Here is a 24,233-nt window from a genome sequence, read left to right on the forward strand (position 1 = left end):
GAGCTTGAGCAGCACTGCGGCTTCATTGTGTTTGAAGGCATCGCTTCAAAACACTTGTTCCACATTTTTGCCAGTTAGTTGTGCCTATAATACCCAGACTACACTGCATAAACATTTTCCTACCCACAGCATATGCACTCCCCCCCCCCCCCCCAAAAAAAACGATCCAAAGTCAGACTTTTTACAGCACTGAAAATCTGCAGCGTTGGCTGTCAAAAGATGCTCAGGGTGTCTGCCCCCTGGTGTTAGCGTCTGAGAACTGTGGGTGGTCCACCACCTGGAGCCAAGGCAGAGTAGGACAGTTCACAGCCAGAGCTGCATGCTGCTCAGCAAAAGAGCAGCCCATATGGTCCTCATCTCACTCTACTCCTGGCATGGCATGGGTTATCAAATGAGTTTTCCCAAACCAGGAGGTCCAACTAATGCAATCTTGGCTTTAATCTGAGTTGTCAACCTTATATATATATATAGTCTGTCAGACTGCAGACAATGTACACAATAGTGCCCCTGAAATGCAGTCTGCCATGTTGATCTTGCATGCTTAGGGTCTGTTTATGCTTTAGCATTGAGAAAAATATTCTTTACAACACTGAAAGACTTCCTAGCGCCAAAAGGGACACAGAAATTTATGCACGCAGACATGCATATAAGATGCTTGTGCAAATACACATGCACACAAGAACAATTTGCAGCAGCACAAGATCAACTGGTGAGCTGTATAGAGCTCTATCAGAACACACTTGTGCAGATCTCTACTGCCCTCTTGTGCTTGTCAAAGGGGGGAAAAAACTGGTTGTGGTCAACGAGGGCAATTCCATTTGGTTTAGGTTCCATTAAGATGTTTTATTGCAAAGGGTTAAAGGAAGAAATTGTAGGCTGGGTTTGATTTAATGGCTGAATTCAGTTTTCACTGTTTTTTATGTAATAAGTTTTTACTGCTACTAATAAAACTTATTTATTTTTTTTAGAAAAGAAACAAAGAAGCAGGCTATCCCCAAAAACTCTGTCTGGATTCAGAATCAGATTCCCTTAGAATTTGTATTTTGTGAGCCCTAAAAGTTCAGTTCTATGCAGAGTTTTATGCCATTTTTTTACAGTGCATTCCCATTAAAAAAAAACAAGAAAAAAACTTGGCCATAAGTTTGATATTAACCACCCTTATGTAGAATTTTAGAGTGTAGGAAAGGTATTAATGAATTGTGTAGCATTATGAAAAGGAACCTTATGTATAATTACACAAGGTATATACACACCTGGGAGATATAGGAATATACCTGCACACTTAACTGAAATGCTTGGCTTGACTCTAATGAAGACAGCATGGAGTGTCATGCAATTGATGTGTGTAGGGTCAGAGTAAATCGGGCAACATGTACAGTTGAATATAGCCAGGATTTTCTGTTCATCTCAACCTAATTTTCCAACATTGGATTTGTGTTTAAAGAGGGGGAATTCAAAATAAATGTATGATAGTGGAAACTCTGTCTACAATATTGCATGTATATGCTACCTCCAATCAAACAGCCCTTTGTAATTAAACTTTTTTTTATCATGAGTATCTTTGCATTTCATTCATCCATTATCTATACCCACTTCTCCTGGGCAGGGTCGCAGGGGGTGAAGGAGCCTATTTCACCGTGCATTGGGTGAGAGGCAAAAATACACCCTGGACAGGCCGCCAATCTATCACAGGGCACACACACCATTCACTCACACACTCATACCTATGGGCAATTTTGAGTCTCCAATTAGCCTACCCGCATGTCTTTGAGCTGTGAGAGGAAACGCACGTGGACACAGGGAGAACATGCAAACTCCACGCAGAAGCCTTTCAAACAAGATTCAAACCCAGGCCCTTCTTTCTGCCAGGAATGCCACCGTGCCACCCCATTTTGGTGTTCCAGTGACATAAAAAAAAACTTTCCTTCAAGCATTATTGCAGCAACGAGCTCCAAGTTGGACCCTGATGTGGATAAAATGAGACTGTGAGGCAGTCTGTAAATTCTCAAAGCAACATTCCTGACAGCAAATAAACAGACCTGGGTCTTCTGCCAGTCCCCCACATTCATTAGGAGCTGCTAATGTATGTAAATACTGTGCCATAAAAGAGGGCTGGTGTTCCTCCGCCTGGCTTTGTGCACTCTGGCTGTGTACTCTGGCCCAGTAAAGTCCCAGACCCAATAATGTAAAGTGGCACAGGAGAGCTGAGTGTTCTCAGTTACTCTATGATCAGAGTGCAAGAATTGGCCGGGACAACAAACGGCTCCTCTGTGTTCTCTTTGGAGCTTGAAGCTATTAACAACACACACACACAAACACACACAGCTAATGTATAATCACGTGTATGCACATGCACCCACAGACACGTGCATGAACGTGGAAAGACACAGACTCAGCACAAGCACATGCATGCAAAAAACCTGAAAACACATGCACGTAAGTATAAACACAGACATGCGCACACATGAAAAACAATTCACATGCATGCACATGAGCAGACACACACACACACACACACACACACATATGCACACAGCAGCCCAGGTGTGCAACTCCTGATTAAAACAAGCCAAGAACTTTCTGCTGTAAAAATATAAAGGGATCTGCCACAGGCCTTTCACCTGCCCATGTAAAGCTACAGCCTGTTTAAGAGGTGCCACAGCTAGCACTGTGTGCCAGGGCCAGCAGCTGTTTTATGTTGTCTCCCTGTGGACAGGCCCACCTGGCACACCATTGCTCTTTGTTTGAGTTTGAATGAATGCTGGAGATCTGACCGTATCTATCTAAAACTGAGCCCTAAACCCATAACTCCAGTCAGCTTACCGGCTCGACCAAAAACGTATAAATGTGGCAATGCCACTTAAACTGAGCTAAACAGGCTGAACTGAGCACCGACAGCTTGACAAAACATGAAATGGAAAATCCAATCTATACCTGAGCAAGCCTGAGCCCAGCTTTCTAGTAGACATTGGTATTGATTGGTCTCGTGAATCCATGACCAGTGGAGCTCAAAGGTCCTGTCAGATGCTACCACATTTCTCTCCATTCCAAACCAATAAAATTAATTAAAATCATCCTAAAATAACACCAGACAATTTTAGACTTCATGAAGCCTCTCAGGCCACAGGACTCCTATAACTACAGAATGTTAAATGGATAATGTCCAGTGCTATTCCCAATAGAACTCTCAACACCATGCAGACACTCTCCATATCCCTGTAAATTCACACCCAGATACAGTCTTCGCTTACCTCAACCACTCATTGATCACTCTGCAAAACCAATGGTAAGAAACTGAAACTATCTGCTTTATGAATTACTTCAAGGTTTTCAGATACAGTACAGTTCGCCTTTGTGTTAAAATTCCATAAATGCTTCATAACAATGGCACAGCGGTATCAAGCCGATGTGTCCAAACCTGGCTTTAGCTCATTGTGTGTGGCCCAATAAATCCAGTCCTTCTCTTCGCTAAATTAAAAACAAGCTTGTTTGCCTCTTTGCTCGGGGCTAAGCAACTTAATTGTTTTTACAGCTATGTCTTTATGGGTCCCTCTCCTATCTATAATTTGGGAGGAAAGAGTGTGAATGAACGATATTGTAATGAGTAATACTGAATCATAACTAGATCTATCTGTTCTTGCCAAACGTATCCTGAAACAATCAAAGGGTTAAGGCAGGCTGCAGGGGTGGCTGGAAGTCATGCATTTGGACACTGCCATCATGTCATATTTTGTGGACAGAAAATCAGCATGAGTCTGTATAACTACTCGCTGTCCACACATGTAATTCCATAATCAGGCAATTGCATGCACAGAATCCACTTAAAAGGCATGGCTGTAGCCATAACCATGTACTGTTGGTTGTAAAATACAACAACTTATGTTCCCATGTGCATAATAAGGCAGATTGTTGGTACTATTGATCCTCAAAAAATGGAAAAGAAAACTTTATTTAAATAAATTAAAATCTGCTGACAATGCAATACATCAGAATAACCTTTAGAGTTATATGACAGAGTTTACAACTGTACTCTGGGTACATTATTTTTAATAAAACAGATCAAACCGATTTCGCTTAGATTTTGGTAGTTTTACAATCAATGCTGAGAGGAATGCGCAAAAACACCAACTACCATAATACACTTAGAGGAAAAAACCGGAAGCGGAAGTTGCACTGCGTTTCACGTGTGTGATTCAAGAATTGGCGTGAATTTGACTACAAATCTTTCAACCATGGTACCTCTTTCTTTTTTCTTCAAGTAAAGATTTATTCGCGTTTCAGTTCCCATTTGTTATCTAATTATTGTATTGGAACGGCAGGATTATTAAATGCTGGATACTCAGAGTTTTGTTATTGAATGAGTTTGCTTCAAATGAAGCTTGCTGGGTAGATAGACTGCTATTAACACAGCTAGTGACTAACTTAGCTGTGTTATTAGTGAATAGCCAGGTAGTTAATGTCAACCCTTTAAACAACGTCTATTTTTTAAACTTATCTATAGAAGATGTCGGTTACGTACGCACTTTGTAGAACACAAAGCGCATAACGTAGTAAGGCTTCTGTTGTGGCTAGTTAATTACATTAAGACATGTCATTGATGTATTAGTTACTGTGGGGACCCTGCAAAATGTTTATCGTCTGCATTAAGCCACAGAACTTTTAAATTAGACTCAGTTGTCTGATTTCTTTCGTCCAATGTCAGTCAATCATTAGAGCGGAGCTAGCTAGCTATTGCATTATTCTTCTATAGAACAAGGTTTGGACTCTTAACACGCTACCAGGCGTCAAACATAGAGTAGATGTTCTAAACTAAAATCCACGGTACGTGCGAAATGACCGTAAACAGTCTGACTTTTCACGTTTAGCAAAGTTCTATGCCTGGAGATTTAATCGCTGGTAATTTGACTAGTTAGACGGCGGTTAGTCCAAAGCAGTAGAAAGCCGTGGTCAGTTTCGTTTGAAGTGGGACCACCCACACTTTGCTTGGTTTTATGTTTCGGATGCTTTGCATCATTAAAACGTTGTTCGCAAGATAAATAAGATTAAATAAGACTACAGGAGCTAATATGTGATTATAAACCCGGACACAGTTTCTTTCAATACAAACATGAGCTCAGCAACTTCTGTTTTTGACCACCATGTAACGATTACGTTCTATTAATTATTAGCCTTGACCAAAACAGAATCCTGGCACCCGTTCGACACTATCCAATATGGAACCAAATAAGGTAACCAAAATTTAGAGTAAACTCCTTGTCCTATTCTTGGCCACATTTTTTTAATGTTCAATCTCCATTTTGTTACTCTCTTCCATTTTAGGAATTGAGTGGAAAGCACCATTCTTCGCAGGGCTGTTGCGTCTGACCATCCTATGCCTGGTTTACTGCCTCCCCTCCCTGCATCAGTCCACACCGCTGTCAGGATGATCCCTACCCCTCTGTACTCGCATGCTGGGCGTGGCCCCTTTTCTGAAGTCTACGAGCCCAGCGAGGATTCCTTCCTGTTGATCGACGCTCTGGAGCAGGATGCTGATAGGCTGAAGCAAATTAAGTGGGTGGTTTAATGCCTCAGTCACCAGTATGCCCCCTGGACATAACACCAGTTCTGCGTTGGGCTTTTGCACAAAAGCATATGCAGGAGAGGGCACATACAGATTAAATTTTCCAAATTGAGATGCATCTCGGAACCATTTAGCCTAATATCAGTGTGGACGGAACCATGCAGCCACTGAACTGGCTGCCAGTTTCCTTTAGAAGTTGCGATGAACGTTGAACTGAAGTACAGGACGCTGACGGGCTCCTGGTGGCAATCAGTCTGTCACTGCTCCACACTTAAAATAAACTATCTTTGTCTGCAGACCGTCCATTTGTCTGGAGGTGGGCAGCGGTTCTGGTGTGGCGTCTGCCTTCCTGGCTTCCATAGTTGGACCTGAAGCTGTGTGTCTGTGAGTACCGTGAGAGGAACAGGTGAAGCTGTGTGTCTGTGAGTACTGTGAGAGGAACAGGTGAGGCTGTGTCTGTGAGTACTGTGAGAGGAACAGGTGAAGCTGTGTGTTTGTGAGTACCCTGGATGCCTTTTAAACATCTGGCCAGGGACAGCAGATGGAAAACTAGCCTTTCAGGCTAACTCTGGCTCATTTACAGTTTGACTGTTGATTGGTGTGCATTGTCCCTGAAAAATAAACCAATAAAATAAAAAAGTAGCAGGTGAAGATGTGTGTCTCAGCATCACCCTATTACTGTGGAATTGCCCTAATTATAATGAATGAGGTGATTCTGTGTGCCTCAGTATTGTACTATATTCAGAGATGAGGCTGTGTTTCTGCAAGCCCTGGGGCCTTTATTGCTGCTGCTGCTTCTGGACTCCTCTGTTCCCTGCTGGCAGTTTGTCTGTTGCAGTGTAAGTTTGCTTTGTCTCACGCAGCTGTACGGACGTGAACCCCGCAGCAGCCCAGTGCACTCTGGAGACTGCGCGCTGTAACGGCATCAGCCTGCAGCCTGTCGTCACGGACCTGGTGAGGAACACGCGTCCATCCTCTCCCTGAACTCTATGGTCTCGCCATCTGTCCTGTCCTGTTTCTGCTCTGGGCCTCGTTTATTGTTCAGCCTGTTCATGCATTCAGAGCGTTTCATTTGTCCACAGACGTTCTGTGCTACATATGGTTGAGCAAGCTCACATGATGCTATTTGCAAAGTATCAAGTTTTCAGATTTGCCATTGATTGTTTGTAATGGGAAGTAGAGCGAGAGAAAATGATTATTACCAGCGGCAACCGCAGCGTCTCCATTTGCCTTGGAACCTGTACAAACGGTTGTTTACTGCGGAATCCCCAGTCCCTTGTGCGTCCAATTCGTGCAGTTGGAACACTTGCAAGAGTCAGCTTTGCAACCTCTTCCAAAACGCTTTAGGATTCTTCAGACTTGGACGCTGTTTCGGTTTCATGTGCCAGAGTAGGAGTTATAGTCAGCTAGTCTCCAGTACAAATTAGTGAGACACGTGCTAGGACCCTAACTGCCCTTTGAGCTGTCAGTCTCTCTTTTCATTGTTTTCTGCTCATTTTCTACCCAACGGTGACCCTACATAGTTTCCCTTCCTCTAGAATTTTCTCACAGCGTGTCCTGATCTCACTCCGGTACTGTTGCTGTCCCTTACACACAGGGATTTTTTTATAAACTATTGACTCTGGGTCTTCTTATGGTGGCATTAGCTTCTTGGTGATCTAAGCTGTGATCTTGGGATTAACAGTTCTGATTGAAGTTACTTGAATTCATCTGTTGTTACACTTGCTCTGTCAGAAGAGCCTTAGGTTGCGTAGTAATGTGTAATTAATTTCAGTGTGAGACTTTGTCTTTTGTTCTGGTTTCAGGTGCACAGTCTCCTGCCAAGGCTGTGTGGAAAGGTGGAAGTAATGCTCTTCAACCCCCCATACGTAGTTACCCCTTCAGAAGAGGTAACCCTCCACCCCCCTCCCCCAAATTAAGGGTGTGTCACACTTACTGTGTGATATTCCAGCTACTGTGCAGTATTGAACCTTTTTAAGTTAAGAATTGTAAAGGCGTACCAAGCACTGCGGTGAATTAGGACCTCCCTGTCCCACCTGATGTAATTTATATCTATAAATATTTAGAATGATGTTATGTGGGGGAGCTTTGAGTCCAACGCATTCTGTCTCCAGATTGGCAGCTGTGGCATTGAGGCTGCTTGGGCTGGAGGGAGGCGGGGCCGAGAAGTGATGGACAGGTTTTTCCCATTGGTCCCACAACTGCTGTCCAGTCAGGGGCTGTTTTATTTGGTGACCATTGCAGAAAATGACCCAGGTGAAATACTTCTTTTTGTAAAAATGTATATAAAAATGAAAACTTAGTTTTGTGTGATTGATTTTTTTTATTCACTGTTTGACCATTTACTTGTAGACAGACAATGTTTCCATCCAAACGGGTTCTTCGTCAGGTCCAAAGTTTCAGTTTGGACTGAAATGTTTGTCTGCTAGTAAATGGTGAAATGCAGTTTTGTGAGCAGATTTTTCATTACCAAGGACCTGTTTAGATGTGCGTGCATAATCATTTCATCCTAAAAATAAATCCTTTCACTTGATGTTTGAACGCATAGTGATTCCCGTCTATCCTCCACAGAGGAGATCATTCAGCTTCTGGGCCAGTCTGGCCTGCAGGGGGCAGTATGTCTGTCCAGACGTGCTGGAAGGGAGAGCCTGTCCATACTACGCTTCAGCAGAACCTGAACCAAAACCGCCACATCGTCCTCGCCCCAGGGCCATACGAATCGCCAGGCAACCACATCTGCCCGGTGACACATCACTGACCTATCCTGAGAGCCAGTGGTGGAGTGCACCGTCTGACCTGTAGGGGAGATGCGGAGCATCTTGGAAGACTCTGCAACTGGGCGCATTACACAACACCAATCTCTAAAGATGTGGTGTGGAACAGGGCTGCCCAACCCTGCTCCTGGAGATCTACTGTTCTATAGGTTGTCATTTCAACTAACTTGGCCACCTTATTCTACTAATTAGCAGCTCAACAAGATCTCTAGCTGCTGAACGAGGTGTGCTTTATTAAGGCTGAAATGGGAAAACTACTGGACAGTAGATCTCCAGGAACAGGGTTGGGCAGCTCTGGTGTAGAATAATGGTCAATATGACTGATTACTGTGCCTAACTGCTGTGGATCAGCGAGAACGCACACAGTCCAGCTAAAAGCACTTCTCCATACTGGACTATTCAGTGACTGGACTCAGTTGTAGCCTTTTCAGAGCTGTGACCTTGCATGAGAAGGAACTGAGCAACAATTTCAATGTTCTGTTGGGTTTTGCATCAGCTGAAATCCTGGGCTTTGTTCTTTTTGTACTGAATAAAGTGAAATGAATCCTTAAATGTGAGTGTAGAGAAAATGGGAACAATATTATTATGCAAAGGAGGATTAAGCACACCACAAAAAACATCTTTGAACACTGAACGTATTTAAGGCAAGGGACAGCCAGAAAGACAAGCTTTCCAGTTACATGCTGTAAACAGTCCCTGGAAAATTGATAAACATTTTCCTGATGCTAAAGCCACTTTGTACTACAACTAGATCGACCCCTTCGGTGCTTGCAGTGAAACATTTTCATGCATCTCATTGACAAGAAGAATCATACAACAAATTTACAAGTACTAGCAGAACATTCTTTGTCTCACACCATGTGGATACTTTCAGTGAAGGTTTACTTGGAATGTCCTGATTGGCTGATCTAAATGGACAAGGCTGCAGTGCTGGAAGGCGGTCTTAATGTTATACAATTCTAATGTTAGCGTCCCAGTAAATTGGTAGCTGCTGCTGCGGCGGCAAATTCCAGTTAGCTTTAAAAAGAGGGTTTGGGCAGACTGACATACTGACTCACAGTTGGCAAACTATGTAAACAAAATACAGATAGAACTGTCTTAGCCCCATTTTATTAACCATAAAGCAAAGGTTTGATGGATCTCTTGCCGCATAGGAACCAGGTGTGGTTTTGAGTTGGTCACATTTTTAATCTGGAGCCTTAATCTGGTCACGGTGTGGACATTGGGTAAGCACACATCCCAGGGCAGAGGGGGTTTACTCCTGCTCTGCCAGTTTCCAGATGATACGCCCATCCTCCCCCAGCCTCACTGCCCCACTGGCCACCAGCTCTAGGGCTGCTGGGAAGGCACGGTGCTCCGCCTCCTTTATACGCTCTGATAGGCTGTCTTCGGTGTCATTCACCAGCACTGGCACCGCCTCCTGTGCAATGATCGCACCTGCGTCAACTTCCTCCTGTAAAGAGTGTAGTCAATGCCGTTCAATTAAGACCCTTAAAACAACTTTCACACCATTATAATGATTAATCATGAGATGGTCAACAGCAGCATTTTACAGAAACCAAAACTCTTAGCAGCCATATTGGTCCGGAAATACTGGTGGTATGAAATGACTGTATACAGGGGTGACTGTGCTAAATCCCACAGAATATTGGGCATTCCAAGCAGTCTTCATTCTTGACATTGAGTATAATGGCCAGACCTTTCACTGTATTTAAAGATGAAAGAATTATGAATTATGATCACTTAAAAGGAGAGAATTGACAGTGCCCTTTTACATAACATGAGCTCAACGATAAGTGTGAGAGTGAAGAATATAGAACGGGACTCGCATGAAATACTGGACACTCAAAAAAAAGAAATAAATAAGAAAGCAAAAGTGGATCTTGGGGAAACCCTGGCCCGGAGGAAGTGTGCGGAGCCGGACTCACAGCCACAAAGTGGACGGTGCAGCCGGAGACCCTCGCCCCGGCCTGCAGAGCCTGCCGCTGGGCGTGCACGCCCTTGAAGGAGGGCAGCAGAGAGGGGTGGATGTTCAGCAGCTTCCCTGGGAAAGGAAAATGTCAACGTCCATCATTCTGCTCCGCTCACTGTGTCTGACACTGCAAGGGAAATTTACTGTATTACAGGCATATTACTGCATCGCGCCACCTCTTCCAGGCATGTTTTCACATGTACATCTTTTTAAATGAACCAAACTCACTTCTAAAGTGAGCCAAAAAATGAACCAGCTGCAAATGAACTCTGTCTTTTTTTTGTGTTCACTCTAAGTGAATTCAGCTCTCTTTCTGATCCACTTAAACATTGAGACCTCAAACCACTTGTTGTTCACACAACAGCTCCTTTAGAACTCAGACCTCAGTGTTGTAACAGTGCATCATGAGCAGGGGTTGACCTAAGTGGAATGCAAAAAGATTAAAATGCCCTAACAGAATGCATACCTAAATATAGGTGGGCATTTGCACCATTATGACACAAAATTGTCATGTATTTTTATCTTTTTGCTGTCAATGGATACTTATGCACCATGCATGTCAACCCCTAATTATGGGTAATATTATTCAAGACGGCCTTTGCAGATGTGCTTATCATTTGGTTCTGCTACATCACGAGGAAGCTGATGCAAGAGCACAGGTTTTTTTCTGACCACACAATCCCCCAAACATCACCAGCAGCCATTCTCCTGGAGCAGTTCGGTTTGTTTTATAGGACCGGGTGGGAGTCCACTAGAGAGGTGGAAACAAACTTAAGTGTGGGAAAAAAACACCCTCAGTGTTAATGTGGGTTTGACTTCGCCCGAGGTGCAGTACCACTCCACTTCCTCACGAAGGCGCCAGTGAGGATCCTCATGAACCCAGCGAGACAGACGACCTCCACGCCGAACTCCTCCAGCACGCGGTCGATGGTGCTGTCAAACTCCGACCGGCTGCCGTACAGTTTGTGGTCCACCACCTGACGGGACATGAACGCACGCGTTGCGGCAGGGCCCGGGTAATTTAACTGAACATTACACAGCGGCCCACTGAGCGCGGCGGGGCAGCCATTGGTTTCAGATGATATGTGACAACAGAAAAGCAACATGCGGGAGGGGCGGAGATCTCCGTGTTAGCCCTGCGGCTGATACCACAGAGTCAGTCAGTTCCATTTCAGCAGTAAAAATGACAGAATTTAAAAAATTATAAATACAAAAATTTAAATCCGCTGAATGAACTCTATGCTGAAGACATCAATACACACAAGAGAGAGAAATGAGAGGGAAAAAGAATCAAATGGAGACTACTGTAGCATAGCAGATCAGGGCAGCAGCAGTGGAACTGACATACGGATGGCAGTAAACAGAAGAGACGGGGGGCGATGAGCAGACACTGGAGGGCTGGGAGAGAGGAGCGCAGCCGCAGGGTGGGGAGGGACACTCACCCGGGTCTGAATGCCAGCCAGAGAGGCCCTCTTCAGCCCCAGGACGCCGGGCCTGTTCGAAATGACCACCACAATCTCCGCTGCACTGGAGGGTTTCTTCACCTGTTCAATCAGGGCCTGCAGGTTTGTCCCTAGGACACGGGCAAGGAATATCCAGAACACTGAGTGAGCAAAAGTCTCTGAATAACCTGACTGACCATTTGAAGAGTAGGTTTTCTGGAATGTTTTTTCAAAATTCAAAGTGTTCTAGAACTCCATTAGTGATTGTGACATCTTACACTTCAAAGGGATGAACTATACACCTGCATTTTATTGTACATCGCTTCAGATAAAAGCATTTGCCAAATTAATATAACAATGTATTTGTAATCTCGCATGGAAAAGACATCTGATCAGCATTGGTGGTAAATGGTGTGTTCAGATCTATCAGCCAGTGCAGACATTCCAGGTGAGTGAGGATGAGTAGCTACCTGTCCCAGAGATGAGCACCGCCACCTTGGTCTTCCTACGGGAGGCCCGGTCTCCGTGCTCAGCCCCGTTCTGCGGGGCACTAGTGTTGGGGGAAGGATTCGGCCCTATCCTGAGGCTGTGCTGCAGATTCCGGATCACCACTGGTTCCGCCCCTTCACAGAAACACCAGCCAATCAACTACAGATTTCTTTTTTAACACACGCATACACGCGTGCACACCTGACATGACTCACAAAAAACATAAATATGAAATGCCATTTCACAAAACGAAACGAGCGCTTTACTCCTTTACTAGATGTACTGATCATCTCCTGGGATGTGTGGTTGCCCTGGAGATGGGTCACACACTACATCCCTCCCACGGAAGGGAAAAGAAAGGAATGCACACTAACCCATACTAAAAAGACAGTAAAATGTGTGGCTCTCCAGGAAGGAAGCTGTGGACCCTGCACTAACCCCTCCTCCCAAAGTGTGCTGGTTTGTGCATGTTACTCACCTGGCAGCCCAGTTACTTTGTGTGTGTGTTGAGACCGAGCGAGAGAGAGAGAGAGCTTCTCACCTGGCTGTTTGTGCGACAGCGAGCCCACGATCCAGGCCTCCTCCTGGGCCTGCACCTGCCTGAGGACCCGCTGGGCCTCCTGCCGGCTCACCACCAGCACCGCGCCCAGCCCGCAGTTAAACGTGCGCCCCATCTCCTCCTCCGAGAGACCGCCCTCCCGCTGCAGCCAGGAGAACACCGCCGGGATGCTCCAGCGAGAGGCGTCTGCAGGGGCCGCGACAAGCCCGTGTCACTCGTAACCACGGACGCAGGACACACCTACCTGCCACATCACTCTCTGACACTGCTCACAGGAGACAGATCTATTGCAACCTAGCTGAGATTTACCAGAAGGAAGGAGCTCAAATGTAATTCTGAAATATACTTTCGTGAGTGATGAATGAAAGCCCAGCATAGCTAAACAGAACTGCAGAAGGTTTCGGGCATGATTCATTCAGAGTGCTGAATGACAGCTTTTGGCTTTGGACCGAAGCAGGCAGCCTCCAATGGGGGCTCAGATGGGGGGGGGGAGGGGGGATTACCCAGGTCAACGGCCAGCTGTGGAGGCAAAACCCGGGGGATGTTCTCCAGCAGACCGCCGCCCGTGATGTGGGCGTAGGCCTTCACGGCCCCGCTGCGCAGGATTGGCTGGAGGAGCCGGCTGTAGATCTTTGTAGGAGTGAGCAGCACCTCGCCTGCCAGAGAGGAGAGAAGACTCACTCAGGCCAGAGGACTCAAAGACAGAGGAACACTAAACAATAATCCTCAAAAAAAAACCTCTGAAAAGTGAGTAAACTTTTTTAAAAAGTGCGGCATTCTGCCTCCTTGTGGAAAAAAAGGATAAAAAGCCTTTATTGAATGGGCTAGAACAAGGCAAAAAAAGACATAGAGACAAGGCCTTCATCAGGGTTGTAAAGACAATAGGTGGCACGCAACTTATACAAGCCACACCTAATACATTCCACATGTGTATCTAAAACAGAAGGGGCTATAGAGAACCTACAACATATACAAGAATAGGAGGACATCAATCTCACACAGTCAAATTTAAACAGATTTGAACAAAAACATGCAATGAAAAAGGTGTATCTGCATCAAAAATACATAGAGGCAGCAAAAGATACCAGGGAAAAGTGGTGGCATTAAGTGTAACAATCCAATATGTCTCTCTTTGAAGGAGTATCTACATATCAGCACCCCTGGATATAACTTCAAGAGCTACAGCTCCCAGCGAATCATTATCGAGTGTTCACCCAATTTAACAACAAATTACTCTCTCTCCCTGGAGCCTTACAGCGTTTGATGTTTGAAGGGGAAAAACTAGCGAGCACAATCAGCCGTCTGAGAGACAGAGTTTCTCCTCTGTGGGCCTGGCTAAAGAGGGACATACCCACGGTCTGTCCAGGCTTCCCAAACGGGGCGGGACAGCTGTATTGCAGGCCGCTTCTCTCCAGGACCTTCCGCACCAGGCTGAATCCGTTGCTGTGCACCCCGGAAGAGGCCACCCCGATGAGCAGGTCCCCCTCCACGATGTCCCCCAGGCGGGGGAGGAGCCTGTCCCGCTCCGCCGCCCCCACGCAGAACCCGGCCAGGTCGTACTCCCCAGGGCCGTACACCCCCGGCATCTCGGCGGTCTCCCCCCCTGAGAGCGCACACGTTGGGACAGACCTGTCGTCAGGCGCATAACCTCCCCCACATTTCAGCCATTTCAGTCATTTTACACACACAGTGAAAATGACCCAGCTCTACACAGCTACTGCAAATGTCTCATAACAAAAACGCCTCGGCTCAAAATACCATGCGACTAAAACCATAATACTGTGCTGGCAAACTGAAAACGCTTTGCGTGGCAAGCAATTCTAATGAAAATGCAAACAAATAAGTAAATAAATACCTATCATCGCGCACATACCTCCAGTTTTTATATTTCAATCATTTACACACATTGGAAATGACCGCAAACATGTCATAACAAAAATAAATTGGGTCAAAATAGCACACGACTATAAATAAATAATAAATAAAGCTTTGTGTGACAAGCAAATCCAATCAAAATGCAAATAAATAACTATGCACACAAAAGAGCAAGATGCCTACGGCCAGTAATGGAGGGATCATTGTGAACAAAATTAAACAAATGAAATCAACACCCCTGAAATTAGTTTTCAGTTGTAAAAGACTGGTCATGTTCTCTCCCTATAAACCCAAACAAATAGCACCTCAGCTCCTCTTGAGCTCAGTAAAGTCTTGGTTGGTTCCATGAGAAGGGTACGGAAAATAAAACTAAATCCAAATACGATGTAAAGCTGAAGCCATAACCTCCCAGGAGGAAATAAGCCCTAATACTAGGCTTTTACTCAGTTTAATTCCTGATGACTCCAGGCCAGAGATGATGCGTTTCATGAAAATTTGGTGCTGCTCTGTTCTACTCTTCACGTTAAACTGAAGAGGACCTCTCACCCAGCAGAGCACAGCCAGCCATGCTGCAGGCCTGTGCTATTCCGCCAATCACAGAGGAGGCCACTCCCACATCCAATCGTCCGCAGGAAAAGTAGTCCAGGAAGAAGAGAGGCTCCGCCCCCTGCGCCAGCACGTCGTTCACACACATGGCCACCAGGTCTTGACCCAGAGAGCTGTGACGTTCACACGCCTGGGCGATCTACAGACATGACACACGACAGTGATCTGCAGAAGCAACACACCTCTGCATGACATACAGTGTTGATTCATAAACATTGTAGAAAGGCCCAGTCACGGACAAACACTGTAGCTCCATTGGTTTTCATCTCTCTAACACACCTTCAACAAAAGATGATCCATCTTCTTCAACCAGACTTTTTCCACTTGCCAGACAGTCAAAGAGATCGCTTGGCAATCCTTCTAGCAATCCCATTCAATTCACCTACACGCTCTGACCTAACCATCAGACGAACCTGTGACAATACAGTTCCCGCTATCTGAGTAGAAGGCTCCTCATGAATGTACCTTGAGCTTGGTCCCAACTCCATCAGTCCCTGAGACCAGGATGGGGTCTCTGAATCCCGCGGCTTTCAGGTCAAACAACCCTGCAAATCCACCCAGCTCTGCACTGCATCCTGCACAAGCCAAAGACAACCGCACTTAGATTCACCTGTGACATCAGAGGAAAAAAACTCAGTGTTTGCATTTACAATTTTGGACTCTCAGGACTAATACCACTCTTAAGACTGCCACTGGCTCACTACGGCCAGATGTGCATTCTTCTTTTGTCACGCTATACAAAACCCGTTCCTCCTGGTTTGCGTGCCTTGTCGGCTCAATTCCGTCAACATTTTACTCTGCATGGACTGTGTTGACTGGGGATGGTTTCAAGCTGTAATCACATGTAGAAAAATTGTAATTTCCTTTTTGCTCTGTTGCCAATTAAGAAGAGTACTGTTTACAGTGCTTCGACATATGGACTTGCTGTCAAACTGACTGGGGCTATTAGTAGATCTATAGAAATGCAGATTTTAATAATGGTGTTGAAAATTATGACTTAAAAGATTTATAATTGTACAGCATGATCAGCAATTTCAGCTTGTGATGAATGAATGGACCTTTTTGTTAAACTAAATAAGGTAATTAGGTTCTTATAACCCCAATGGACATTTAAATTGGACACTGCCAAGTAATTATAATCATTTTAAACTTCCTGAGGGGGAAATGGATTTAATATTCAGTTTAGGTGTTTGGGAAGGGTTGAGTTAGATTGTCTGACAGCTTCTTGAATTTTACAATACAATTCAAACTCCATACTATAGGTCTCAATATGGCAAGCAAACTAACTACTACTGGTACTGCCATATTTGTCCATACTTAAGAGTTAAAATGGATCCAAAACCCAAACTATAAGGATATTCAGTACTTGTACTGAGCAAGAGCATCTTAAACAGGTAGCGAATAACAACAAAGCCAAATCACATTATACTATGTTAAGAAAAGTGAAAATACAACAGAGGAAACGTTAATGGCTTTTCACAGTATGCACAAATATGTCCATTAATATCAGCTTTAGCATCATGTGCCTGATGCAGAGAATGAATCAGATTTTATAGTGCATCACTACAGATTTTAAAAGAAGAGGTTTTTACAGATTTTTACAGCAAGCGTGTTTTAGTACAGTAGTATATTTTTGTCCATCGTACTACAATTTTACAATGGCTTAAGGCCATTGGCCAGAATCAACCAGACTACCGCTGCGCCTGTTGCAGGAACGGCTGTGACAGAAGCTAAGCGCCCTCCCTCCGAGAGGCCTCCAGGGGGCGTACCTGAGCGGGACGTGGCTTTGGCCAGGGGTTTGATGGCGTCCACCAGCTGGTTTCCTGCCGCTATGTCCACCCCGCTGTCTTTGTAGGTCAGACCCCTGCGGAGAGCGGAAACGGGAGGGGTCAGTGAGTGTAATCCTACGGCTCCTACGCTACGGGGGACAGAGGATGCCGCTTCGCTCACATGCTTTTACACTCGTTTTTCAGCCTCTTCGGCCACTGGGGTTAAATCACATTTCGCGGCTCAGTCAAATGGAACTGGTAATGTTCCATTTCGGTGTGTTTCCGGTGTGTGTGGCACCAAGAGAGAGAGCTGTGCCATCGTGCAGGCCTAGACACCAGCCATTTCGTGGTGAAAATCGTATCTGAAGTCTACTGGTAAACATGGAGTGGCTGATTTTTTATTTATTTTTTTCAGGCTGGTTTTAACATATTTCTGCAGTGAGTGAAACTCCTCTGTGCAAATGCACAAAGTCCCCAGACTTTCACTCTCCTTTCCAACAAATTGTGGTGAGAAAGATGACCGGCTACAAAAAAAAAAAAAAAAACCAAGAAACAAATCAGAATGTATGGATGCTAGTGTTTTATTGAATGTTCCTTTGCAATAAATTCATCGCATGATCGAAGTACAGACACAGAAATGATTTTAACATTGACAGTACGATACAGCCTGCCTTTGCCAATGGCTACCTACAACCCACTATCCCATGGGACCATCAACATCCTCCATCCCCCTCCATCACCCTCAATAAACAGGACTAAAGACTGACTGCACAACTTATAGAGATGGGTTGTCTTTTTAACCTTTCGAAGAGTAGGTTTTTCAGAATGTTTCTTCAAAATTCGAAGTCAATGTTCTAGAACACCATTGCTTTCCAGCAGTGGTTGTTACATCAGCATTAGAATGTTCAGTTAAGAACATTCTAATCACATATTTGTGGATCTTCCACCTTAAAAGGTTGTTGTTTTTTTATTTTACAACACACCAAAATGGATTATAAAACGAAAACAAAGAGGCCAAACAATAAAGACCAGGCCCTCACACACACCTGGACCGGGTGAGGAAGGCGATGGCCCGGTGGCCGATGTCTCGGCGGAACACTGCCCCGGGGAAGCCCACGGCGGCCACGCCCTGGTTGGCTGAGCGAAGGGCGGTCTCCAGACTCGGGCCCACCGCGGTAACGGTCAGGACGCGGCCCCCGTTGGTCAGTACCCGCCCCTCCTTCAGTGCCGTCCCGGCGTGGAAGACCAGCAGGCCCTGTTCCCGAGCCTGTGACAGACCTGCACGGGACCCAAATGGATACGCTTTATCTGCGCAACACACTGGGCGCAAAGGAGCCAAAAAAAGACTTTGGTTTGAAGTAATCTGAGTAAGCCCATGTGACAGGGAGGAAGTGGAATAGAAAATGGGTCCCATTACTACCATGAAAAAAGAATGAAAAACATTATCGCAGCAGTCTGCTATAAAGTTTTCCTAATTGGGAGCACAGTAAAATGGTTACTGGAGGTATAATTTGGCTGTGGCCAGTCTGATTTGGAATTCTGCATCTCATAAAACAGAACAATTTTCTCTCTTAATGTCTTTAGATGTATAATGTGGAATTGTAAGGTTTGTGGAGTGTACCAGTGATAATAGGCACGAGTGAAATGCCGCTACCTGTGATTTCGACACCTTTCTTGTAGTCTCCTGGATAGCCGCCGCTAGCCATGACCACGGTGACGGCGGCGCTGTTATCCAGCCAGCAGGGGGGGCTGGAGGCCAGCTTGCCCTGCATCGTGTCCAGCAGAACCTCGTAAAGGTCGCTCTTCAGCAGGGGCAGCAGGACCTTAGCGGTAGCAGATCGGTGTCAAACGCTCAGTGCCCACGATGTCCAAAACAGAGCCCTATCTGCAACGTCTTGTGCCCTGTGTACTGTGTACAAGCATACTGTGTACTGTTTACGGCATGCCGTTTAGCATATGACACGCAGTATGTAAAAAATATCCTTCACACCATTTTCCAACCTTACTGTGGAAGTGTCATAAGACGTCTGAACAGAAAAGGCAGCTTGCTTCCCCGCTCACCTGGCACTCGGGGTCACCAAAGCGGCAGTTGTACTCCAGCACTTTCATCCCCTGCTTGGTCAACATCAACCCAGCGTACAGCACACCTACAGCGGGAGAGAGAGGGGGCAGTCAGAGTGCTACTGTCCAGAAAGGACACAGTGTGAGGCAGGGAGAGCAGGACTCTCACACTTACCCATACCAACAATACAAGGACCTTTCAGCACTTAAAGGTCCAATTCCACCAAATCGAGGACTGTACAAAGGGCTACACCAGGGGTTTCAAACTAAATTCCCAGGGAGACCGCAGTGTCTGTGGGTTTTTGTGCTTTCCTTTCGATCAGCTGCCAGCGAAAGCATTGACAACAAGGTGTGTGTATTCTTTAGCCAATCAACGACTTAAAATGAACCACTGGTGTGAGAACCCAAACACAGACACTGTGTTCTCAGGGGAGTCTGACACCTAGGCAGACATGGGTTTAACTATCAGGTTGATAATGCAAATGATGGCTAATTCCAGAATCAATGCTGCATTTGAACCAGCACTTTCAAACTCAATCCACACATTCACTGTGCCCGTCACCAGCTGTGTGACCCTCACTCACCCACATAAGGGGCACCTTCCTCCCTCATTCCATCCACAGTCTTCTGCAGCACGGTCTCTTTGATCTGCTGGAGCATGTCCTCAGTCACCTGGACAGAATGAGAGAGATGGACACACGATGGTTCATTCCCAGCATCCCATGCCTGCTGTGCTGTGCTGGTGTACCTGTAGGCGTGGGCAGTAGCCCCTCTACAGACCTTCTGTTGTGAAGGTACACCTGCTGGGCTGGGGCAGTACACCTGTAAGGTGTGGACACTAGTCCCAGTACATACCTGTGGGGTGGGGCAGTAGGCCCCCATGCCTCCCGTGTTGGGCCCCTGGTCTCCGTCCAGCAGCCGCTTGTGGTCCTGCGCTGGGGGCATCGGGGCCACAGTGCAGCCATCGCTGAAGCAGAGACACTAGCAGAGACACACCGAGATCAGACAGCAGAGACGCACTCCATGAACATCCATGACAGGGGACAACAGATAATAATCAGGGGTCACACCTGCACATGCCCAGTCGACCAGCGGTGCCACTGCTGCACCATGAGGCAGAGAAATACTCTGATCTCATACTGGACAGTGTTACTGCAAATCACTGTACCCATGATTTCAGCCTGGTCCTGGGCCGTGTTATTTTATTTATTTATTTTAATGACTACTCTTTCCTTGTGATTGTTATTAGTGTGCTTTGCTTTTTTAAATTTAAGAGTGAAGCACTTCACATTGTTTTCTGTATGAAAAATTGTCATTATTATCTGGATACACTGCTCAAGAGCCCTCAGCATTCCTGTCTCACCTGAAAAGAGGCAATTACTAAATTAATAATCACGAAAAAAACACTCACAGATACTTCCTCTCCTTCCAGAAGTTCCTCCACCACAACAGTCTCCCCTGCAGAGCCAAACGCCTTGTCCTAAGAGTGAGACCAAAGAGAATTGAGCCAAAATGGACAACTTGGCCTTCCCAACACATCAAATAAGTGAACAGGAAATCCAAAATTTCCAGTGTGTAAGACAGTTACAGGCTGAAAAGGGAGAGTTTCAAGTCTGTGAGGACTCTGAAGCAGAGAAGGGGGGGGGCTGACCTTCATGATATCCTGCACTGCTTGACAGGCCTCGTCCTTATCTCGCGCTACGATGACCCCCTTTCCTGCTGCCAGGCCACTGGCCTTCACCACCAGCGCGGGAAAGTCCGCCCTGCACAAGCACCAAGGGGTCAAAGGTGACTCTGACAAGTACAGTCCCCTGAATGACCGGTTCCTGACCAAAACCTCCACCCCCTTCCCCCTCCCAGCCTCCTTCACTAGCTGACTCGGCCCCACCCTAATACCCGCTTTTCTAACAGAAAACTCTTCTTGCCTTGAGTAACCCATCCAAAATCCCCCTGGATGATCCACACCTCTCGCCAACTGACCCCCTGTATGATCCACCCCTCTCCCCCTGACTGACCCCCGCATGATCCACCCCTCTCCCCCGACTGACCCCCGGATGAAGCAGCAGGCCTCTTGCGGGTCGGTGAAGGACCTCCAGCGTGCAGTGGGGATGCCGTGCCGCTCCATGAAGCTCTTGGAGAAGCTCTTGCTGGCCTCCAGCTGGGCGGCTTGGGCCGAAGGCCCGAAACATGGCACCCCTGCAGCCGTCAGGTCGTCCACCATCCCTGAGGCACAACAAGAAAGGCAGAGAAGGGGAGAGGGGAAGAGGGCAGCGAACGGACCCCGTCAGATTGTCGGGGCCACATGTTAATCCATCGATGCAAAAAGCCATCTCAATGCAGTTACTTTTTAACTGTTGACACAGAAAACTCCATAGACATGATCAGAAAAAAGGTTGTAGCGGTGAAACATGCCTAGATGCAATATGCTAACCTACACACAGTTTTGCATTGCTATTGGCTGAGGTTCTTTCAAGTGTGTTGATGCAATTTTAGTTGTGCATAATTGACAGTGAGTAGACAACTTTGTCTTTTTGAGAGGTTTGGGCATTGATGGCTTTCCGTGGTACAAGATCCAACGGCAGGACTATGAAATGATGGGTCACCGAGTACGGTGCTCACCTGCAGCCAGGGGCACCTCTGGCCCCACAACCACCAGCCCCACGTTGTGATCCTTGCAGTACTGAGCCAAGATGGAGTGATTGCTCACAGACACCCCTGTGAAGACAGACAGAATGGTTCAAGGCACCAGCAGTGATGTCAGAGCACTTTACAGCAGGCACCGATCTGTAAAAAACCCAAAAGTCGAATACACTGGCCTGCATGACTGAAGACTTAGTGACATGCAGAGTCAATTGTGTCGCATGAGCAGACACATAAGGACTACCAGTGTGTTTCTCATGTGCATGGCCCCCCACCACAGGTGGGACATCCAGGTTCAAGTCCCCCCTCAGTATTTTGTTCCAATAAACCTGGATTTTCTAATGGGCACAATTCTTCAGCCAGGAAGCAGAAATTAACTTGCAAAATCATCTATCTGAGCTCATGGGTGGGAGAAACACATGGCAGGACATTTAGATTCTGACCCCTGAATTCCTCCCCCCCCTCCCCTCCCCATCCCCCTCCCCCCACCTGCACCTCCCACCCCAAAACGCCCCCCCACCTGCCCACCCACCCATCCACCCACCCATCCGTTGTCTTACCTGAGTTGGAGATTATTCCACAGTCTGCGGTGCCAGCATTTCCTGGGGCAACTAGAACCTGCTGCACATGAGGGGACTGGGCGAGCTTCCAGGCCAGGGCATGCTCCCGGCCACCGGAGCCAATGACCAGCACGCGCTCTGCCATGGCAACTGCAGGAAAAGTGTAGCAAACTCTCAGCCAACACCGGACAGAAGAACAAGCTCGTAGTGCACGCCATCATATCTCTGAGCACAGAATCCCCCCATCGTAAACATGCAGCCTAACACTGACCTGAGCAACAAACACTGACTCCCCAAGCTCTCTTCATTAATCTCTGAGACAAGTAGTTTAATTGCATGCAACACTGACCTATGGATAGGGGTGCATTGCGATTGAAGGTCCATTACAGCCACAGCAGTGAATAACAGTTGACCTTTGATAAAGACATGTGCTCACACCCCTGGACAGTAAAGCTGTCATTGTACTTCAGGGCCTCTACACCCACAAACAAAGCACCCTTTTCCAATTAGCTGCCATTTGCACAAAGGCCATGCTCAACTCACTATACTTTCCCTGATGTAGCCATGCACCTACACTAATGGTTCCTGCAGCATCAACTCAGCAATCATTCATGGCAACCTTTTGCGATAGCTATGAAAGGTGACATTACCTACATTAGTTCCTTCCACCACTGTTCCCTTGGTTTAGTCGAAAGAGAGCGCACAGTAGACGGACAGTATTCACTGGTACGTACAACATACACATCTTCGCACGTCGGCTTTTAGAACTTTTAAGTACATTTAACTAAGTACAATGTTGCGATCTGTAATTCAAACTTGCATCACTTTTCGAACATCACCAACCCCCTAATTATCCCACAAAGCAAATAAACCTCTGGTCGAGAGACAGACCACCCGACCTTTCGTCCATTAACTATAGATATCTCCCGGATTCACCCAGAGGTAAATCAGTGAGTTGTGAAATCTGTCTGCGAGCACCACACTGTCACAGTCGTTTACCCAGACAGCGTGTATTGCAAAAAAGCTAATTTGTTAAAGATGCACATGGTTCCTAATTAACTCGCTCATGTGATTCGAGGTTACACAAGGTACTGAACATGATTCTAAGTAGCAATACAGACAAACGAAATCCATTTCATCATCTTGATAGGAGTGCAAGTCAAGTAGCGACTCTGCACAAGCAAGGACACATTTGACGTCCACATTATAGTAACAGCAGCTGTTGTTCTAAGAAGCTGACACAATTTCAACGACCCATGTTGCAGAATTCGTGAACCATCCTATTGCTAGCTGATTGGATTGGTAGCCTAAAACAACATTGCTAAATGCAAAAAGAATTAATAGGTTGAACGTCAATCCAACTATCACGCTCAGTTAAAATACTGGTTGGAAAGAAAACTGGAGAACTAGCAACTAATGTTTTGTATTGTGTACAAGTTTCAGAAGCGTTTCTTCACCCTCTGAATTTAGTCCGCTTTCGGGTGCGGACCAGCATGGACTTTAATAGGACTAATTAACTAACACACAAGAAATCCATCCAAATAAACTCATGTTTTTTTCTGATAGACAGGTCTGAAACCTGCATCTTACCTTAGCTGAGTTGTCCCGAATGACCCGAGTTGATCCGAGGGGATTTGCGAATAGGGCTTTAGGTGCAGATGTACTACCTCCCCCAGCAGCTGGTAAATGCAGCGTAAAGTAGGATGCACGCGGGCTAAGGAAGAACGGAGTTGTTCACCACGTGGGTCAGCTTTCACGCGCGTAAACAATCGTTACGTTTAAGTTTAATTAAGTGGAGTTACTGAAACTATTTAAATGATTGCCAATCTGGAATATGAGAAATACAATGCTCTTTTTTAAGACTGTAAAACTTTTGGTAACTTGTGAATTTTCGTCAGGCGACGCAAAATTCGAAGCGTATTCACT

General features: G+C 46.0%; 2 protein-coding genes across 5 annotated transcripts; one reads left to right on the plus strand and one right to left on the minus strand.

Annotated features, from left to right (window-relative positions):
- The first annotated feature begins 4,091 nt into the window (after positions 1-4,091).
- On the plus strand, positions 4,092-8,886 carry n6amt1 (N-6 adenine-specific DNA methyltransferase 1). Of its 4 annotated transcripts, none has more exons than XM_064311897.1 (8): positions 4,136-4,235; positions 5,169-5,228; positions 5,320-5,550; positions 5,858-5,944; positions 6,424-6,514; positions 7,366-7,449; positions 7,675-7,816; positions 8,132-8,886. In XM_064311897.1, the coding sequence occupies exons 3-8, from the start codon at positions 5,372-5,374 to the stop codon at positions 8,236-8,238; spliced, it is 690 nt and encodes a 229-aa protein (XP_064167967.1). In that variant the 5' UTR covers positions 4,136-4,235; positions 5,169-5,228; positions 5,320-5,371; the 3' UTR covers positions 8,239-8,886. The 4 variants fall into 4 exon arrangements, with proteins under 4 accessions (XP_064167971.1, XP_064167967.1, XP_064167970.1 ...); XM_064311900.1 differs by having other exon boundaries at positions 4,142-4,235; positions 5,184-5,228; XM_064311899.1 differs by lacking the exon at positions 4,136-4,235 and adding an exon at positions 4,251-4,821.
- A 69-nt stretch (positions 8,887-8,955) lies between these two features.
- Positions 8,956-24,054, minus strand: gart (phosphoribosylglycinamide formyltransferase). Its single transcript, XM_064311894.1, has 22 exons — positions 23,898-24,054; positions 22,308-22,457; positions 21,727-21,822; positions 21,156-21,330; positions 20,759-20,870; positions 20,519-20,587; positions 19,963-20,088; positions 19,692-19,779; positions 19,108-19,193; positions 18,701-18,869; positions 18,093-18,324; positions 17,047-17,141; positions 15,743-15,852; positions 15,218-15,416; positions 14,148-14,399; positions 13,300-13,452; positions 12,779-12,982; positions 12,219-12,371; positions 11,749-11,879; positions 11,142-11,283; positions 10,263-10,378; positions 8,956-9,787 (listed from the first exon to the last, which is right to left on the minus strand). The coding sequence occupies exons 2-22, from the start codon at positions 22,450-22,452 to the stop codon at positions 9,590-9,592; spliced, it is 3,051 nt and encodes a 1,016-aa protein (XP_064167964.1). The 5' UTR covers positions 22,453-22,457; positions 23,898-24,054; the 3' UTR covers positions 8,956-9,589.
- Between the last annotated feature and the right edge of the window lie 179 nt (positions 24,055-24,233).

The sequence above is a fragment of the Anguilla rostrata genome, chromosome 15 (genome assembly GCF_018555375.3).
Source record: "Anguilla rostrata isolate EN2019 chromosome 15, ASM1855537v3, whole genome shotgun sequence".
Taxonomy (NCBI): domain Eukaryota; kingdom Metazoa; phylum Chordata; class Actinopteri; order Anguilliformes; family Anguillidae; genus Anguilla; species Anguilla rostrata.

Excerpts from the sequence above, each read along its gene's own strand:
- gart (XM_064311894.1), bottom strand. The coding sequence starts at position 22,452 with ATGGCAGAGCGCGTGCTGGTCATTGGCTCCGGTGGCCGGGAGCATGCC. Across the intron at positions 20,871-21,155 it reads GCCTGCTGCTTCATCCGGGG|GGCGGACTTTCCCGCGCTGG; the intron begins GTCAGTCGGGGG and ends GTGCTTGTGCAG. Across the intron at positions 20,588-20,758 it reads CAGTGCAGGATATCATGAAG|GACAAGGCGTTTGGCTCTGC; the intron begins GTCAGCCCCCCC and ends TCTCACTCTTAG.
- n6amt1 (XM_064311901.1), top strand. The coding sequence starts at position 5,372 with ATGCCTGGTTTACTGCCTCCCCTCCCTGCATCAGTCCACACCGCTGTC. Across the intron at positions 5,551-5,857 it reads GATAGGCTGAAGCAAATTAA|ACCGTCCATTTGTCTGGAGG; the intron begins GTGGGTGGTTTA and ends CTTTGTCTGCAG. Across the intron at positions 7,817-8,131 it reads CATTGCAGAAAATGACCCAG|AGGAGATCATTCAGCTTCTG; the intron begins GTGAAATACTTC and ends TATCCTCCACAG.